Genomic DNA, 21301 nt, shown 5'->3' with positions numbered 1-21301 from the left:
AATAATTTCGAGTATCTCAAAGGTTATATTCTCACAAGCCGTGGCCATAGGATTGCAAGAAGCTATCCCTTGATATATTATACTCTGATTATTAATATTCAATAAATTATGAAATATGAAAAAAAAATTATAATATGGCACCAAACAATTTTTAACAGTAAAAACAGGATCTCTCTACATATATCTCGAACTACCCAATATTGTTGTGATACACTAAGGTAATTCTATGATTCCACACAACGGAGAAAATAGGTAATACAAAATCAAATAAACAATCTCACCGCACCCGGCATTCAGACTAGGCAACTCTCCCGTGGATTTAGCTGGCAGTGGAACGCCTTTAGACTGATGACCACAGGGGAAATTGAGATAGAGTTCAATAGTGTGGGAGAATGTAGGAAGTTATAAGGATAGAGGTTTAGAAATTTAGTAAAGTTTTAGGAAGTTTGAAAGTATGGAAGAGTAGTTATTCAGCAGAGATCTCTTCAGATGTCAGGGTCTTCTTTTGATGAGGTCTTTTCTTTTGATGAGTTTTTCTTTTGATGAGTTTTTTCTTCTTAAAGGTACAAGGGCTTTTATACCAACTAATCCATTGTTCTAAGATACCTTCCCACCAGGCTTCTTGATTGGCTAGTTGAGAAATGTGTGTACATAAGCTATTTCTCACCTGCCCGCCAGGTGGCGGTCATGTATCATAGAACAGTTTGAGTATTTGAGATGACTCATACCTCGGGTGGAATCTTAAGGTAATTTCAGGGATCAAATATACGTCTTTTTCCAGATATAAGTGATCATACCTATAATATTCTAAATAGGGACCATGGAATATAGGTGTATATTCAGTTATTCCTTCTTGAAATACCATCCTGTTTGTTTCCTGATAAGACATGTAACTAATGCTAGTTTATAATACATCTTACTTTCCATCATCTCAATACTCAAGTTAGTGATATATAGTTCCCATTGCTGAATATTTGGTGGTGTGTAAAACCTATCCTTTATAACATCTCATTTATAATATGTTTTTGTAGTATATCTTTGTAGTTATATACAGTCAATTTTTAGACTTAAATGTCCTGAATTTAACTTCTTTGTTTTAGAACCAACATTTTCTCTGTGTAGGGAAAAACTCTCTGTTTGCCTGGCTCTTGTATTGGAGTCACGGTAAACAACTCTTAATACTTTCACCCTTGGTGGACAATAGTATATTGTGATAGTTTCAGAGGTCTGTTGGTTTATCACACTCTGCAAGGTTTGAGTAAGCTCTCAGACAATCAGTTTGGTTCCTCTATTGTCATGTCCAGACCTTGTATATGTTTACCTGCTGTTGAAGTCTGGATAATGGTGTTTGACCACCTGTAGAACTTCAAAATAGTATATTGTCTCTGGGAGGAAAAAAAAATCCCTTCACCCACCGTCTACACCTCTCCAGCCAGATGGTCATTCGACTTTCCAACCAAGACAAATTAACCCCTTAACATCCGGCTATATTGAGCTGCTTGTCATATAATATTATGTCTTGATAAAGTCATATTTTTGAGACATAATTCAAAAGGCCCACAACAATTTGTGAGGGAAGGCACCAACAACTACTTAGTGGTTTGTGTTCTTTTACCATTGTACTCCTTACTGTTTTAACTAGTGGTGTGGGTGCTTAGGCGTTGAGGTTATTAGTAATATACCTACTATGTGTTTGGGCTTTGCGCAATGACATGTTGATTCCTTTTTACTCTTAGTCTGTTGTTAGCAATAACAAGGCAGCATTGATAAACATTTCATGTTTCCCTTAGTCCTTTGTGCTTACAGTACGTCTTCAAGTTAAAGCTCCAGTCACTAAATAGACTTCTGTGATCCTGCAACATTAAACCGTCAAGTTCCTGGTGTAAATGAAAACAACAAATTTCCCTATTTTCCTTTTGGTTTGCTGAATGAGTTTTATTATATCTGACAAGGGAAAATAACATAGCTGTTCAATCATTCTGTACTCTCTACCTCTGGGTCGTTATCAGTTGAAATTGTTTCCAGCTTTCTCTAGATTACAAAACACTTCTGGAGAAAAGAGGGAAGTGTTATGTAGTCCTAATATGCTGCATGTCCTAGGGTGAGTGACAACACTGTTTATTAAGGTTGTTGCCCCAAGACATAAAGTGACTTAATGGCGGGATTATCAGGTTAAAATATAGGGGGGGAAAAAGTGTGAAAAACAAAATTTAAGGTAGCCACATCTAAGGACCAGTAAGCTATAACACTATAATTTAGATAATTTTAAACTTTTAAAGGATTCATCTTCTTGGCTGTTTATTAATCACTTAGATTCCTTGTTAGAAGAGATGTTTTCAACCAGCTTCACACACTATTTGGAGAATTTTGTCTGCCCTCTGCACCTGTCCCTTCTCACTATTCTGTGACATCTGTGAGGTCAAAACCCTTAGGTGCATGCTCCAGGTGTCCAAAGATGGGGGTCTACTCTTGTCAGATATGGGAATCCTTAAGGACCCCTTAGATGATTACTCTTTCTTCTTCAACTAGACATTCCCAGAGAACAGGTTCTGGAATCCCTACAATAATAATCAAAAAGGTGACATACATTTGAAGACATTTTCACAGAGTCTGTGTTAAAGTCAGAGCCAGTGTTTTATGAAATGCTTTTAATAGAGCAGTTTGGCTGTAAGCCTGGGCAACAGATCATACAACCAAATCCAGATTGTTTGCTGCTACTTCAGTGTTTTACATTAAAGTTATTGTAAACCCCTACCTATACCCAGTGAAGTGACTGGCCACAGGTGATACACAGAGATGCAACAAATCCTCCCACCCAAAAGGGGAAGTTCTGCTTTAAGCCTTTGTCCCCTGGTGAAACCAGCGGTGGCGAGGACACTGCGGGACTGAGGGACAGGTATGTGTATATTAAAAGTCAGCAGCTACAGTTTTTGTAGCTGCTGACTTTTATTTATTTATTTTTTTCAGGTGGAACTCTGCTTTAAGTTGTACCTATCTATCAGTAGGCTTCTCCTCTCTACAGTCATTCAAAGTGCTGAAATGAGTTCAGAAAAAAGGAGGAGGAGAGCTGAATGTGCACTCTTCAGAGCTCAGTAAGGAGAGCTGATTGAAGGGAAGAGACCCCCACCCCACAGCACACAGGAACAGAGCTGAGGTTGCTGGGGTCCCTCCCATCACCGTTTTTCTCTTGGCATCAGAAAAACGTATCTGAAGTGATTCATGCTTGTAACAGAGGAATAAGGCAGCAGACAGAAATGACACTTAGTGCTCCTAATAGAGCCAAGTACACACTATAGAGGGATATGCTTTGTTCATATTTCATGTTTGAGGTTTCTAACTACTTTTAACCATCAAAGAAGCTTCAGATCCCCATGGCAATGTGCCTGGTACTTCAGCATTGGTAGAATCACATCTCTTTTTCTTTGACTGCAGTTTATTTAAAGGGAACGCTGAACTCACTAGCTTATTACCTCAGCGGAAAGATTGAGCAAGACAAAATGAGACTTTTTTTTTTTTCCTTCAGATATCAAGCAGATTGGGTGGTAACTCAGGGAATGGTCCTTCAGAGAGAATACCAAATTACAAAAAAAATTCACTTTAAGCTGCTGTATTACTCCTGAGTATATTCTTTTCTTATGTTCCGGTTGCTGGTCTTTTGGGTGCTAGAGAATTAAAAAAAAAGGGTAAAGAACATCTTTATTACAACCTTGTTGCCGTTACATTGAAGAAAAAGGGGCACTGTAACACAGTGGTTTCCATTTCTTCTTCTTTTTTTTTTTTTTTTTTTAACAGTAGTGAAGTTAGTTTTTTCAAGCTTACCAGTTTGCAAGACTTAAGCTGGCCATACACTAGTAGAATTTTGTTCCTAGTTTTTTTTTATTTAAAAACATTCTAATTTTCTAGAAGTTAGTGGGGTCAAATCAGCATTAGTTTCTTACCACAGTAATGATAAAATTCGAGCAGGATGGAAATTTTTTCTCAGATTTCTAACAGGGAATGTAGTTTATATTTCAGGAAATTACATTCATTCCAAAATGAAATGCTGAAAGCATCCTTTAATGTATTTTTGAACAGCATTTATCAAGCCATTGAATGTACTGATGAGAATTCTTGTACAAATGTTCTCATGAATATTTGTGCAATTGCTTGTTAAAAAATCTACAATGTATGGCCAGTTTTATTCCACTTGTTTTCCAAGTGATAACTCTCCTTTGATCCACTGCTGCATCCACTTTGGGGTTTCTGCTAGATTATAGGCTGTAGGTACCCTTAAAGTACAAATAGTTGCCCTTTTAGTGTTTTTCAATTGTGGCTTGCAAAATTTCCTCTTCAGAGTTAGTCCCTCTCTAGGAAGCCACACCTGCCTTGCTAATGCTTTCTGCAATTGGATCTTTTGTTGGTACATTGATTGTTTTTAAAAGTGATTTTAGAAAACCCTAGACGGTTCCTGTGCTGAAATCTTATTGGTTACATTGATCCCAGCCATCTCTGTGAACCACAACCATCCCCTTATGTTATGGAGAGGAGGGTAGGTAGAATTCTGTAATGCTATATAATGTGACAACACTCCTGCTTCATAGCTAAAGTATAAGTATCATACAAAAAACAGAAAGTATGTTACTGGCAGGAGCATCAACTGAAAAATAGGGGGAAAAAAAGCCTGGGTAAAGAAAATGAATGCAGCCACCACATCCAAGAGCTGATGAGCTGTAATATATTACATTTGCAGGATGGTGATATGTGATAAAGCTTTTTTTTTTGTTTTTTTGCTTGTGTTTGCTATTATTGTCTGAAATTCATTGTCAGATTTAGGACACTGGCTTGACAGTTCCCAAAGATGATTTCCCAGCTTTTCTTTCATGCTGTCCTGGAAGATAATCATGAAAATAGTATCTTTGTTTCCAGGAATCTGCCGGGGTTAACTGCTATTTGTAATATTTTTTATTTGTTTGATTTAGAGTACTAGTTTATTACTAAGACAGTGCATCTTGATATATGCCTTTTTACTTGTAAGCTTTATGTTTCATATTTCAGGTGGGAGGTTCCACATACTGTCTTGGAAGATTTCAGGAAATTGAGTTACTGGATGACTAACTGTAAATTTGTAATTCCAGGTTTCCATTCCAGAAGTAGAATTAAAAGCTGGGCTTGCATTAAAGCCATCAATTTACCCAGTGACTGTAATGGATAAACAGATTATGGATATCTCCTTCTCGCAATTTATGGCTTCAGTTTCTGGCAAAGTGTCTTGTCTTGGTATGTGTTAAGGTATTTTCTTTGTATCAACAAGTGGTAAAGTAAAAAAAGACCGCATCTTTAGTTGGATTAAGTCAAGCAGGCCATAGATGATTCAGCGGCCTTAATATCTTCTGTCTACAAAATTAGTAGCTATTGTAAAACCCCCCATGCTTTCTTTGATTTTATTAGCCAGCTAAGTCATTTAGACATACTTGGATTACAATGGGAGCATTTACAAATATGTTAATTATGGAGCTAAAAATGTTGCTTGGGCAATGAATCTGAGCATGATTACCATTATCTGACCACTGCAGCAAGGTTTGGAGAAATGAAAGGAAAAGCTATACTTGGTCAAAATGAAGCTTTTCATTGCTATTCCTCTCTTGTGAAAATACTTGTATTCTGGCTGATTTGCTGATCCATTAGTTTAACTACTTCGAGTTGTTGCCCTGGAACCAGCATACTTCAACTTTCCTAATCTTCATACTTGCTCTGTTTCAGTGCCTTTTAAAGTTTATGTATAGACAATTTTTTTTTTCTTCCCATTTTAAAAAACTAAAATAATGCGGTTGCATAAGTGTGTACACCCTCTTATAATTGGGGATGTAGCTGTGTTCAGAATTAAGCAATCACATTCAAAATCATGTTAAATAGGAGTCAGAACAGGTACAGAAGAATTTCCAAGGCATTAGATACACCATGAAATACAGTGAAGACAGTCATCAAGTGGAGAAAATATGGCGCAGCAGTGATATTACCAAGAACTGGACGTCCCTCCATAATTGATGAAAAGACGAGAAGAAAACTGGTCTGGGAGGCTGCCAAGTGACAATATCAGGTTTCTGTGATGTAAAACAAATGAGACAAATATAAATAATTTCAGAAATTTTTTCCACCTCTAATGTAACCTATAAACTGTACAACTCAGTTGAACATCAAACTGAAATCTTTTATGTATGCTTTGGGTCGTTGCTCTTCATGGTCCGCTTTCTAGCAGAAGCCTGAAGGTTTTGTGCCAATATTGATTGGTATTTGGAACTGTTAATTCCCTCTACCTTGACTAAGGTCCCAGTTCCAGCTGAAGAAAAACAGTCCCAAAGCATGATGCTGCCACCATCATGTTTCACTGTGGGTATGGTATTCTTTTGGTGATGTGCAGTGTTGTTTTTGTGCTAAACATATCTTTTGGAATTATGGCCAAAAAGTTCAACCTTGGTTTCCTTAGACCATAACACATTTTCCGACATGCTTTTGGGAGACGTTGGATGTGTTTTTGAAAAATTTAGCTGGGCTTGGATGTTTTTCTTCATAAGAAAAGACTTCTGTCTTGCCACAATACCTCATAGCCCAGACATGTGAAGAATATGGGAGATTGTTGTGACATGTACCACACAGCCAGTACATGCCAGATATTCCTGTAGCTCCTTTAATGTTCCTGTAGGCTTCTTGGCAGCCTCCCAGACCAGTTTTCTTCTTTTCTTTTCATCAATTTTGGAGGGATGTCCAGTTCGTGGTAATGTCACTGTTGCACAATATTTTCTGCACTTGATGTTGACTGTTGTCACTGTGTTCTATGGTACATATAATGCCTTGGAAATTCTTTTGTACCCTTCTCCTGACTGATACCTTTTAACAATGAGATCCCTCTGATGCTTTGGAAGCTGTCTGCGGCCTTTTTGCTGTAGGATGCGACTAAGAAAATGTCAGGAAAGACCTACTAAAACAACTGAACTTTATTTGGGGTTAATCAGAGGCACTTTAAATGATGGCAGGTGTGTACTGAGTCCTATTTAATATAATTTTCAATGTGAATGCTTATTCTGAACACAGCTATATCCCCAGTTATAAGAGGGTGTGCACACTTATGCAACCGCATTATTTCAGTTTTTTTATGTTTATTCCCCCCCCCAAAAAAAGATTTCCGTTTTTCAATTGAGTTGTGCAGGTTATAGGTCACATTACAGAAACCTGACATTCTGTAGACTTTTTATATCCACTGTGTGTATGTGTGTAAACTAAATATACAGTTGTGTTCAAAATAATAGCAGTCAGACATCACTAACCTGATCAATCACTGTTTTTGGTAGAATTGATATTTCTACATGGCAAATAATTTACTAGCAGGTGTAGTAGAGTAATAGAAATCCAACAGACCCAACAGTCATGACATGCATGCTGCTGATTCTGTGTAATTGAATCACTAATTGAAAGGGGCATGTTCAAAATAAAAGCAGTGTGGCGTTCTATTAGTGAGCTCATTCATTATTTGAAAAACAGGTGTCAATTATTGCCCTTATTTAAGAAAGGAAGGCAGCAAATGTTGTACATGCTGGTTACTGTGCATTTCTCTCTGAAATTCTGAGGAAAATGGGTCGTTCCAGACATTGTTCAGAAGAACCGCGTACCTTGATTAAAAAGTTGATTGGAGAGGGGAAAACATATAAAGAAGTGCAGAAACTGATAGGCTGCTCAGCTAAAATGATCGCAAATGCTTTAAAATGGCAACCAAAACCTGAAAGACGTGGAAAAAAGTGAAAAACTACCATTCGAATGGATAGAAGAATAGCCAAAATGGCAAGGACTCAGCCAACAATCAGCTCCAGGAAGATCAAAGAAGGTCGAAAGTTACCTGTGAGTACTGTTACAATTAGAAGACGCCTATGTGAAGCCAAGCTATCTGCAAGAAGCCCCCGCAAAGTCCCACTGTTGAAAAAAAGACGTGCTGAAGAAGTTACAACTTGCCAAAGAGCACATTGACTGGCCGAAAGAGAAATGGCGCAACATTTTGTGGACTGATGAAAGTAAGATTGTTCTTTTTGGGTCTAGTGGCCCAACGTCAGACGACCCCCAAACACTGAATTCAAGCCACAGTACACTGTGAAGACAGTGAAGCATGGTTGCGCAAGCATCATGATATGGGGATGTTTCTCATACTACGGTGTTGGGCCTATTTATCGCATACCAGGGATCATGGATCAGTTTGAATACATCAGAATACTTGAAGAGGTCATGCTGCCTTATGCTGAAGAGGAAATGCCCTTGAAATGGGTGTTCCAACAAGACAACGACCCCAAACACACCAATAAACGTGCAACATCTTGGTTCCAGACCAACAAGATTGACGTTATGGAGTGGCCAGCCCAATCCCCGGATCTTAATCCAATAGAAAACTTGTGGGGTGACATCAAAAATGCAGTTTCTGAAGCAAAACCAAGAAATAGAGAAGTACTGCGGAATGAAGTCCAATCATCCTGGGCTGGAATACCTGTTCACAGGTGCCAGAAGTTGGTTGACTCCATGCAACACAGATGTACAGCAGTTCTCAGAAACAGTGCTTATACAACTAAATATTAAGTGATTCAAAGGAAAGCAAAATCTTCAAACATTTTTCAGTTTATATAGTGAATGTTTGAGTTTGTAAAGAAGAATACAAACACTGCTATTATTTTGAACAGTCTAATATTCACTTTTCTTCATTTTTTTTAGAGGAACAACACACATTTGATATATTTTTCTTCATGTTTTGATTTGGAATATAATGTGTAGTGTTCCCAAAGCATTTGTGTGTATGAAAATAAAAGCTATTAGAAGCATTTTGAGCTTTATTCACTTTTTTCAACACACTGCTATTATTTTAAACACAACTGTATATATGTGTGTGTGTCTATCTCTATCTATCTATATAGTATTTTTTTTCTGCCGTCTTTATTTTCTTGGGGAGATTTCACATCTGCCCCAGAGGTGCAACAGGATGTAGGAGCCAATCTGTACAAAGGGAGGGAAAATCACTTCTAGACAGCTGTCACTGGAACAGATGTTTCCATTAGAAGATTTACTCTCGCTTTTTGCTTAGGTGATGCCACATGCACACTTGACCGTTTAACCCCTGTGTGCCCAATCTGTTTTCCATGTATCCCGGAGGCACAGGTGCAGTGTCCAACCTCAGCCTGTTCTAGACTTTGCCAGGCTACAGACAGCAGGGCTGGACGCGCGCCTGTGCCTTCCAAGAGCATGAAAATGTTGGAATTAAACACGGGCTAAACTCCTTTACAATTGTAAAATATTTTGATTCCCCCCTTCACTTTCTAGCTTTGGTGATCAGATAAGAAATGGATGAGATGAATCTGCTTAGGAGGGAAACGGACAGTGATAAATACTTGTCGTGAATTCTACTTCTTCCTTGCTCTATCCAAAGCTAAAAGCTAAAATTTTGGCAATAATTAACTGCTGAAGCCAGAAGCAGCTAGGGGACTATATCTGTATTTAACAGGTGGTCAACAACTGCAGGGTCCATGTTGTCTCAGTGCAAGTTTTTACAGCTGTACCTTTTAACACAAAAGCGAGTAATCTCTTTTCTGCATTCCTATTTATATTTAGATGATACCTACAAACCTCAAAAGCAAATTATTTAGAATACACTGATGTTTTCACATTTCTGTTTCTAATAACCACAGATGCCTGTGGTGACGTAACTGTAACATTGCAGTCTATGAGCCGTCAAAGAGAGAAGCGCACCCTGCAGATATCTAGCAAGACAGAAGGTGCTACTTTCATTTTTGAGGATATCCTGCCTGGAAAATACAAAGGTAAGGCAAGTGATTGGTGATAAAGATCGCAGATTTGTCTAGCTCTCAATGTAGCCTTGACTTCTAATGGCAGTTAAGTAATCATTTGTGTGTAATTGCCAGTCTAAACCGCTATAACTTCAGCGAACATTTAACAAGCTACAAGCAGCTTGCATGAAGCCATTGAAACACTCTTTAACGGATGACTGTGTTTCTTAAAGAAGATTTTATATTTATATATATATATATATATATATATATATATATATATATATATATATATATATATATATATATATTTTTTTTTTTTTTTTAAAGGTATGTGTAAATGGTGTGTATCTCAATGACTGCAGGTGACTGTTTCCGCTAAAAAAAAAAAAAATCGTTTCACTTCAAATTCATAGAACACGGTGCATTGTTGGAGTGTACTTTTTTATTTTTAAATAAGAACCAGCAGTCCACTTAAGATCTGTCTTCCATTCATCTAGATACAAGCTAAAGCATATCCCAGGACTTTGAGAAACTTGTAGCATCAGTACTACAAGCATGTCAAATGCTTGTAGTACTGATGCTATATAGACTGGACTTACTAGCAGGGACTGTTCAATGCTTGTGTGTTAGGGATCTTTCAAACAGGTCCCTCCTGTTCCAATCAGCAGGGTGTCTGTCTGCTGATCCAGAGCAGGGCGGATTACGGGTCACTGTCCGCTCAGTTTATACAGAGCGGACATGGACAGACCCCGCTCTGCTTTGTGAGGGGCCAGGTGTAAACAGACTTTGCTGTCCATTTTATACCTGTCTGCCTCTGATCCAGTCTTCCCAAACAAAAGAAGATGCAGTCCTCAATTTTCTTTAAGCGGGCCTGGTCAGACTGAGTTAGGTGTCTGTTTATACCCGCCTGTCCAAAGCAATGCAATGTGATCAGGTCCACCTGAAAAACTGACAGGCGGATCTGATCGGATTGCTTGTTTGAAAGGGTCCTTAAAGGCATAATTAGAAAGTGACACAGTGAATCAGTAAGCTCAAATATCAACAAAGTTGTGGCTTTACTTCTCTGGTTGATACCGTTATGCCGAACTCTGATGTTTCTACATGGTTTTTTGCTTTTTTTTGTCAGTAAAACATACAGAACTGTACATGGATTAGCAGAAGTCTTTGTAGAATTTAAGTGCTAGTGTTAAAACAGTAGCTTTTGGGAATCACTACATTTAATTTGTCCTGTGTGTTTCTTTTCCAAGCGAGCATTATCCAGGAAGACTGGTGCTGGAAGAATAAATCTGTAGAGTTTGAGGTTACAGAAGACAATGTTGTTGGTGTAGAGTTCAGACAGACTGGCTACATGCTAAGATGCTCCCTTTCACATGCTATAACCCTGGTAAGTAATATTTGTAATTTTATGTTTGGAGAAATAGTTTTTTTTTCTTGTTTATTGATGGACACAGGAAGTCTTGACTCTCTGGTTTATACTCACTCCTTCAGGAGGAGGACAAAAAAAAATGGGCCAGCTCAGGGACGTCAACAAAGATTGAACTAAATGGACTGGTGTCTTTATTTAACTTTACCAACTATGAATTATAAAACAGAAATTGCCTGATAAAAAATTTATTTTTATACTGACTTTCAATCGTGTTTTTCTTTAAACAGGAGTTTTACCAGGATGGAAATGGACCAGAACATGTTGGTGTTTACAATTTAACAAAAGGGGTGAACAGGTTTTGTCTTTCAAAACCAGGTGATTAATGCTTTTTATATATTTTTGTCTTTTAGATGTTCAATCTAGTTTAGAAGGAAGTTTAAAATATATCCAAAGCATTTTTTTTGTTTTGGATAGAGTGGAAAATAGCTAAAACCTGTTAATGACCTAATTGAATTTCTTTTCTGGTGACAGTTTTAGTTTTTTGGATCTTTGATTGATAACGTTCTCTCCCAGTCTTAATTTTCATTAAAACAGATTGGAAGGTTGAATCTTGCCAAACTTGATAGGAGTGTTAACAATTCCTTACTCTATCTAAAATGTAAACAAAAATGATTTGGTTTTAGTTACATATTCACGCATGGCTAGTGTGGTTGTTTCTGAATTGCTGTAGTTGATACTGCTGGCTAAAGCAGATTAGTTGTAAAATATGTATCATTTTATATACCTGGACTTAATATAACATTCTATTATAACTAATTAACAAAGGATCCGCTCATCAATCAAAGCTGATTTTGCCAACTCACTACATTCAGTGCTGTCACTGTAACCAAATTGCACATATACCAAAAAGGAAAGGTTCTTCAGCAAAGAAGCTGAAGCAGAGAATGGTTACCTATGTGACAAGAGTGGCTTAATAAACAATAATGATATCATAAAAAATATACATTTTATTATAAACCAAGGAAGTCTAGGATAGGCAAAATTATTAATAAACACACAACATCTTCGTTCTTAAAAACAGCTAGATGGTGTCTGATACTATGTAAATGTGTGGGTGTAAAGCCACAGGATCGCTCTCTCACCATCAATGAGTATCACAGAGCAGTCTATTGGGGTGGTGGTGCACTTATGTGGCTTACCATATAATCCCTAGTGAACAGTCAACTACTGAGCAATTTCATTTGGCATATCACCAAAGCAGGATCATTATTACAGTTGTGAAAATGTCCCTTAGCACATCACTTTTTCAAGCTTAGAATGCCCTTAGCATATCATGCTCCTTTAACCTATTCACCTGGTTACATGCCATTTGAATGGTGCTTCAGTATTATGGAGATATATACTTAAGGGAAATATTTTATTTACCACACAGTGTTTTGCTTTTATGTATATTATGTATATCTAATAGCCTTGAAACTACCGGAGTGTTCATATCATCCTTCCTTTTTTGCCCCTTTTAAACACTGCTTAGCAGAAATAATCAACTATGGGTACCTGGGGCCAATCTATGAGGGATCATTCAGTAGGCAATTAATTTAGTCACCAGTCCTGTAGGGTGCTTTTTTCCAAATGGAGTTTAACAGTAGGGTTAGATCATCAGTAAACCGGCTAATAAAAATTATGCTGAATACATAAATAGTTGTAACATACAAACATTGCTGTTCAGCTGTATATTGACTTATGTCGATATTTAGTGAACACCCCATGGCATAAAGTGGCTGTAATTTTTATTGCATAAAGCAACATAAGTTACTAGCATACACATATATCCATCAAGGTGGTGCACTTAGCCTATTATAAGTACTGGCTCAATGTTGCCAATCTAGCACATGTATACTGACAAAGTGTGCTTATAAGAGATCAGTCCATGAGGGCAGTAATATCCACCTGTATTGGCATTATATCTCCACAGCTGGAGAACCGTTCCCAGTGGTGTACAGCTGAGCTGTTTTAAAGCTGCTGTTAAATGGAAAGCTTAATCTCCCTAGATAGTAAAATATGGGAGTATCAAAGGTCTTAACAGAGTGTAGCAACATGCCGGTAATCACCATGTGTATTCTTTTGTCCGGTTTTGCTGTGCTTTTACTTAGTTTTGCTTCATCAGGACGTCGTACACTATCTAGCTGTTTTTAATGATAATTAAAGTGGAGTTCCACCCAAAAGGGGACGCTCCGATTTAAAGATTGGTCTCCCGCTCCATTAAGGATTGGCACATTTTGGGGAGTGGGGGGGACACGGGTACCCGAATTTGACAGGTACCAGCTCTCACTTCTGCTGCGATCGCCTAGGCGGTCGGAAACGGAAGTTGTCCTCCTACCCTCCCTCCCTCCCTGAAGTCTTGTGGGATACGTGACAGGTCCCAGAAGACTACGGGGCCATTCAGGAAGCGCAAGCTGTCACAGCCAAATGCCCACACTGAAGATGCCGATGCCTGCAATACAGGACGACCGGTGAAACGGGCTGCGGTGGGGGCAAAGCGGGATCTTGGGACAGGTGAGTACCTATTTTTTAAAAGTCAGCAGCTACAGTTTTTGTAGCTGCTGACTTTTTTATTTTTTACTGAGTGAGTGGAGCTCCGCTTTAAGATGTTGTGTGTGTATTAATAATTTTGTATATCCTAAACTTCCTTGGTTTATAATAAAAAGTTATATTTTTTACGATATCATTATGGTTTATTAAGCCACTCTTGTCACATAGGTAACCACTTTCTGCTTCAGCTTCTTTGCTGAAGAACCTTTCCTTTTTAGTATATAACCTTCTATTAGTAAGAAGTAATTAAATTTTTTTATTTTCTGCTTTTTCACTAAAACTGTTTCAGATAAAGCAAAAAACTGGTAATCAGAAAGTGTATTGACGTCCAAAACGTTTTAAGATTTGGATAGGGTGGAGAATTGGTGAAAACCCCTGTCAAGTTTGTTTTGCTGCCTGTATCCTGCTGGGACCATTTCCCTTCACAACCTGTCCTGGAAACACAACAGAAAATAAACTCTCAAGTGAGGGGATTTCCCATCTCAGGTCAGGACAGCTAGCGAACACAGCCATAAAATCCTTACCGTAAGTCTAACCCTTTCCTACCTTATCCAGAATTAAAAAAAGCTTGCCTTTACACTAAAGTGGTTGTAAAGGTTAATTAAAAAAAATAATTTATACCCACCTGCTCTTTGCAATGGTCCCTTGCTTCCTCTTCTGGAGTCCCCAGCTGGTTCTGTCTGCTCCTTCTACTTGTGGGTGCCCCCGATGTGGGGTACGCTTCTGGGCTAGGCTGTGTATATCTTTAGATGCACACAGTGCGGCTCATACACGCCCCCTACCCCACTCCCTATTCACAGCTTTGATGAACAGCAGCAGCTTGTGGCTTCTGCTACTCAGTGTATCCTATGAATCCAGGAAGGGAGAGCAGTGCGGCTCCAGGATGGCACTGGATCAAGAGAGGAGCCAGGTAAGTGTTTAGGGCTGGGGTGGCTAGGACAGGTACAGTGGGGCAAAAAAGTATTTAGTCAGCCATAAATTGTGCAAGTTCTCCCACTTAAAAAGATGAGAGGCCTGTAATTGGCATCATAGGTAGACCTCAACTATAAGAGATGAGAAATGAGAAAAAAAATCCAGACAATCACATTGGCTGATTTGGAAAGAATTTATTTGCAAATTATGGTGGAAAATAAGTATTTGGTCACCTACAAACAAGCAAGATTTCTGGCTCTCACAGACCTGTACCTTCTTCTTTAAGAGGCTCCTCTGTCCTGCACTCATTACCTGTATCAATGGCACCTGTTTGAACTTGTTATCAGTATAAAAGACACCTGTCCACAACCTCAAACAGTCACACTCCAAACTCCACTATGGTGAAGACCAAAGAGCTGTCGAAGGACTCCAGAAACAAAATTGTAGACCTGCACCAGGCTGGGAAGACTGAATCTGCAATAGGCAAGCAGCTTGGTGTGAACAAATCAACTGTGGGAGCAATAATTAGAAAATGGAAGACATACATGACCACTGATAATCTCCCTCGATCTGGGGCTCCACGCAAGATCTCACCCCGTGGGGTCAAAATGATTACAAGAACGGTGAGCACAAATCCCAGGACCACACGGGGGGACCTAGTGAATGACCTGCAGAGAGCTGGGACCAACGTAACAAAGGCTACCATCAGTAACACACTACGCCGCCAGGGACTCAGATCCTGCAGTGCCAGACGTGTCCCCCTGCTTAAGCCAGTACATGTCTGGGCCCGTCTGAAGTTTGCTAGAGAGCATTTGGATGATCCAGAAGAGGATTGGGAGAATGTCATATGGTCAGATGAAACCAAAATAGAACTGTTTGGTAGAAACACAACTCGTCATGTTTGGAGGAGAGAGAATGCTGAGTTGCATCCAAAGAACACCATACCTACTGTGAAGCATGGGGGTGGGAACATCATGCTTTGGGGCTGTTTCTGCGCAAAGGGACCAGGACGACTGATCCATGTACAGGACAGAATGAATGGGGCCATGTATCGTGAGATTTTGAGTGCAAACCTCCTTCCATCAGCAAGGGCATTGAAGATGAAACGTGGCTGGGTCTTCCAACATGAAAATGATCCCAAACATACCGCCCGGGCAACGAAGGAGTGGCTTCGTAAGAAGCATTTCAAGGTCCTGGAGTGGCCTAGCCAGTCTCCAGATCTCAACCCCATAGAAAACATTTGGAGGGAGTTGAAAGTCCGTGTTGCCCAGCGACAGCCCCAAAACATCACTGCTCTAGAGGAGATCTGCATGGAGGAATGGGCCAACATACCAGCAACAGTGTGTGCCAACCTTGTGAAGACTTACAGGAAACGTTTGACCTCTGTCATTGCCAACAAAGGATATATAACAAAGTATTGAGATGAACTTTTGATATTGACCAAATACTTATTTTCCACCATAATTTGCAAATAAATTCTTTCCAAATCAGCCAATGTGATTGTCTGTATTTTTTTTCTCATTTTGTCTCTCATAGTTGAGGTCTACCTATGATGCCAATTACAGGCCTCTCTCATCTTTTTAAGTGGGAGAACTTGCACAATTGGTGGCTGACTAAATACTTTTTTGCCCCACTGTAGGTGGTCGTTTTTTACTTTACTATGCAGGGAATACATCAATGTAAAAAATGGGTCGAGTTTAGAACCACTTTAACTTTACAGTGACTTTGTCATGAGTGAAGTGTGGAGGCTGACATAGAAGACCTACCTCTGAAAATCCTTACTACATTCCCTTGACTTTGTTTCCGTCACAGGCCCTGAACAGGCATTGGGGAGATATCCTTTCACTACCTGTCCCATAGACAAAACAGGAAGCAGGAAATAATCCCACCAAAGTGAGTCAAGTCCTTGTCTCCAGGACTGTTGTCCCCCTTGGAAGTTTTCCCCTCTAGTTCCTGCTCTGGTGACAACCGAGAATTTGGAAATTTCACTTTCCCTCAGTGATAATAGTAATCAGAAAAAAGAGTCCTAATCCCTGTTCACTCTATCCAAAATTACAAAATAAAAGTTTCTCTTTAGGTCTACTTTAGTTTTTTAAATTCAGACTCAATTCAATCAGTGATGGGCTATACACTGGATTACTATGTTGCTAAAAAGAGAAAATGGCAAATACTGATAAAGCAATGGCTATAAATGAGAGACCTCTTCACTGACTTATATGATCCATATATTTTATCTATACTATCCATATTATATTACCTTGGATTTCAGTAGATTCAAGAGGAAAGAAAGAGAAAAATTATGTAGTGGTCCATTGTACTAAAGTAATGAAAACGGCATTGTTTAGCTTTTTTATTTGAAACTGGTATTTTAACAGACCTTTTTCCCAAACCAACAACAAAGTTTTTTTCTGTAAGCCTAAGGGGCTTCCAAAGTCTATTTAAAAGTGTACACTACCCCCCTTTAGGTCCTATTTTTTTTAGGTTGCAATTCTGACCTGCCTCCTTGATTATTACATTTCAGTATAGGTGACTCAGCAACTTGAAGTGACTTGTTTTACAGTATGTGATTCTGGGGAGAAGGGCTGGGCCTGGGCTCTGGCTTGGAGATGTATCTGTTTCTAATACACAGTGTGCCCTTGGATTCCAGAGTTTCCTTGGGTGCACATATCTTTTTGATGACTTATGTGGTAGTTTACCTCCATTTTGTTGCCTGCTTCTTGGATGATATACTGGTATAGATATTTTGTGATATGACAGGTTCACTTTTAGCTGAAAGCTGTAAAAACAAACCAAATTGCATTGTATTCTGTAAAAATTCTTAAATTCTGCTTATTTCATCTACTTTTCAGGTGTTTACAAAGTCACACCACGTTCTTGCCATCGGTTTGAACATGCTTATTACACTTATGACACGTGAGTATTTTATTTTCTATTGTTTTTTGTTGATGAAAAAAATGTTGCTATGAACTATTTAAATGCAGTGTAACTACAGTGTAATTTCTTAGAAATACACTTTCATTCTCCTCCATTAAAGGACACAGGATTTCTGTAGTTTGAAAGGCTATACTGCTTTGTTCCTGAGGAAATAGCTACTGAGGGAAAACTGCCAACAAATGCAGGTTTTCCCAGTTTTATACTGGTGGTTCTCTGTGAAATTAAATTTCTAGAAGCTTCCTAGACTGGCTACAGCTCTCCAATTAGCCAAGCAGCACAGGCTCCCAGTTGATTATATATACCGGTGTTCTTTCTGGGACAATCCCATGATCGGCAGATAGTACTTGTCTTTGTTTCTGTTCACACAGTTTAGGCTAATATGTCTGGGGAATATGGACACACAATTCCCTCTCCCCCGTCGTGATAGCCTTGCAGACATCTGCTGGGCTATGGTTTTGTCTGTTTGGTGCTGAGAATATTTGCTACGGAATCAACTGTAGCTGAATGTCCAGTTTGTTTGGAGTTAAAAGTTCTCCTTTTTGTTTCTGGGCTTGCTTATACTTTATGTACATGGGGCATGAGGGAGCCCCCCCTCTTTATTTCTGCTCTGGCTTACAAGGAGAACTTTTTACAGTTTATTTTCCTTCCTCTTCTTTCTCTCTAGTTTTTGAAGATGCAGCACCTTTCAGGAGGGAACACTCATGCATGTGAGTGGGTGAAAGCAAACACGTGAAATTTTGCATGTGCTGTATGTTGGTAAACCAGGAACTGAACAGCAGGTCACTGTGCTGTGTGGAGTGCCTGGGAAGTGTGCTGCATCTCTACCAATTGGATACGAACTACTGGAAGTGCACCAATGAGAAAGCTAAAAATGTTGCTTTACTTTCTGACTCAGTGCATCAATTTCTGCTGTGAAGGGAGTTTAGGGTGGTCTGTGAATATGGCTCTAGTGCAGTCACTGTACTTAATATACACCAGAAATAGAGCTTTATCTCCCAATAGTCAATGCAACCCATTTCCCATTGAGGATAATGCCTTAATCATTTGACCACTTGGGAATTCAACCTCTAGTACCAAGTTCTCCTCCTCCACCCTCCCTACCTCTTCCTTTCTTTTGATCAATCAGATTGTAAGGAAATTCATGTGCATCCCCCTGATCTGTCACCCCATGTGCCTGTCTTTCTGTTTCCACCAGCCCCTTGCAGTCCCACAAATCCTTCCTATGCCTATTCAGAGATCCTGTACTCCCTCTGGCTACTTGCTTGGAAGAAGAGAAACTGCAGGAGGCTGAGAAAAGTACAGCCGCAGTCTGCACCTAACCCCCACTGCTGTTGTATTGTGAAATCTGGCTTCTCCGCGACAATATGTTACAGAGCTTAGAAGCTATTGGAGGCAGGGACATTCCTGCAACTGCTGTGCACCCTTGTTGAAACAACCCTCCTTTCAACTACTAATATTACTGCCAGCCAGCGTGTTTGATTCATTGGGAGGTCTCCATCTCCTAAGAGAACCTGCCCCTATTGCTGGGTCCTCAGCCTGCTGTCTGAGCCTCAGCAAGTTACCTAGTATAGTCAGAGCTAAAAGAGCTGGCAGGCTGAATTAGCAATTCCCTCCTGCATTTTTAACCAGCTCCCCCTCACCTCCGTGCACTCTGAACCAAACCCTTCATCACCACTTCTCTCACTATCTACTGATCCCAAACCTCCTCCTTCTCTCACCACCCATTATGTTTCCATGCCCCTTTTCCATTTCTTATCACTCATTGTACCTGCTGCTCCCTTTCTTTCATAACCTACACCGCAATACCTACATTCCTCCTTCTCTCACTATCCTCTGCTCCTGCACCTCCCTTCTCCCACTACCATATATGCTTTAACCCCCCTTCTCTCACAATCCTGTGTGTCCATGCCCCCCCCCCCCATTATCTCAGTATCTACTATACCTGCATTCCCTCCATCACTGCACCTGTACTCCATCCCTCGCCACCCTGTACCTGTGCATGATTACTTTCACTTCCCCCAACACACTCTTACCACTGTGCCTATTCATACCTCCTTCTTTCACCACCACACATAAACTCTCACCCAATGTTTGTATGCACACACACCCCCTTTGCTCCCACCATTGTACCTGCACACTGATATCTTGCTCTTGCCACCATGCCAGCACCCCACTCTGTTCCCCAACACCACACCTACATGCCTCCCATTTCACCACCACGTCTGCACAAACCCTTCTCTCACCACTGTGCCTGATCTCCCATTTAACAAACAACTTCCCCCTTGTATTCTTCTCACTGTCCTCTCTTCAGTGTAGTGGAGTATAGCCTACATTACATTCTTACCTAACCTACTCTGGCTCTCATCACTGCACTTTTACCCCTTCATTCTCCAATATCCCTTCACTATCACCCTTTTTTCTGTAGGCCCCCTTGCTCACCTCATGTGCCCCAACACTTCTCAAACACTGCAGGTTACTTACATTTAAAGAAAATATAAAAACTTTTGAGTCCAGGGGTAGATTAGATACTCTGAATGCATGTAAACACAGACACAAATGAACGCAGCAAAAAGTGATCTATAAAGTTTGTTTATACATCCCAGATGAATGTATCCATATTTAAAGAATTGTAAACCCAACATTTCATATTCCTGATATGTTCCTGCTGTACAATGTACTTGTAGGAAAACATTTCAGTTCTCTTTGTATGGCTTCCTTTATGGGAAATACCTCGGGGGGGGGGGGTCAGGGGGGTCTGACCCCCATCCCCAGAGGAGAGTTACCAACCAACCCTTGATCCACTCGCCCGCAAGTGGAAATAAGGTGGGGGCAGCGAGCAGTGCTGGGAATAGCAGTGTGTTGGAGGGGTGGCGGTGGGGGCAGTGACCATGCAGCTTCATTGAAAGCCATACAGGAGGTCACTGCTGGTCACTGCCCCCACCGCTGCACAGAACATACCTGACTGTTAAGCTTTCTTTCTGGCCCTCCCACCACCGCTGTGTTTTTCTCACTGCCCAGCCCCTCCCTCCATTCTCCACACCAATAGGAGAGGAGGGGAGAGAGAGGCTGCATCTGCTCTGTCTCCCCCCTGTGCCCGCCCACACTCCAGTCCGTGCAGCTTCAGTCGATTTGTGGGCGAGAAACTGAACACAGAGCAGCCAACAGCCCTGATGCTTCTGACTGAGTGATGTAAGTTCAACGTCAATTCCTTCCACCCCTCCCTCCCTTCCTTCCTTCCACCCACTCCTCCCTCCCTGCGTTCTTTCCTTCCTTCCTTCCACCCACTCCTCCCTCCCTGCGTTCTTTCCTTCCTTCCTTCCACCCACTCCTCCCTCCCTGCGTTCTTTCCTTCCTTCCACCCACTCCTCCTTCCCTCCCTTCCTTCCACCCACTCCTCCCTTCCTCCCTCCCTTCCTCCCTCCCTTCCTCCCTCCCTCCCACTCCTCCCTCCCTCCCTTCCTACCTTCCTTCCTACGGTGTATGGGCAGACCGCTCACAATGACAGTGTGTACGAGTCCTGCATGGCACCTGCAATCTGCTGATCATGGGTGCAATGCTTTTGCTTGCACCTGCAATGTGCATTTATTATTAATTAATTATTTATTTATTTTAAGTGAACTGTTCTTTTAAACTCAATAGAGACATTCCTATCTCTATTTTCACCCACAAGGTAGTATTGTTTGTAGCCATTACCCAGCAAGTTTTT

The 21301-nt window shown here is 40.2% G+C and overlaps 1 protein-coding gene across 1 annotated transcript in view; it reads left to right on the top strand.

Moving 5' to 3' along the window:
- Positions 1 to 21301, top strand: part of LOC149460924 (BOS complex subunit NOMO3-like) — a 131551-nt gene that overhangs the window by 52135 nt on the left and 58115 nt on the right. The window contains exons 13-17 of the mRNA XM_089679076.1: positions 5115 to 5256; positions 9693 to 9824; positions 11042 to 11178; positions 11448 to 11535; positions 17511 to 17574. Coding sequence (XP_089535202.1) covers positions 5115 to 5256; positions 9693 to 9824; positions 11042 to 11178; positions 11448 to 11535; positions 17511 to 17574 — 563 coding nt within the window. The remainder of the gene's footprint in view (positions 1 to 5114; positions 5257 to 9692; positions 9825 to 11041; positions 11179 to 11447; positions 11536 to 17510; positions 17575 to 21301) is intronic.

Source organism: Staurois parvus, unplaced genomic scaffold, assembly GCF_062004578.1.
Source record: "Staurois parvus isolate SC_StPar_1 unplaced genomic scaffold, SC_StPar_1.0 ptg000217l, whole genome shotgun sequence".
Lineage (NCBI taxonomy): Eukaryota > Metazoa > Chordata > Amphibia > Anura > Ranidae > Staurois > Staurois parvus.
Note: the sequence above shows the minus strand (reverse complement) of the source record. Positions and strands in the feature narration are given on the sequence as shown.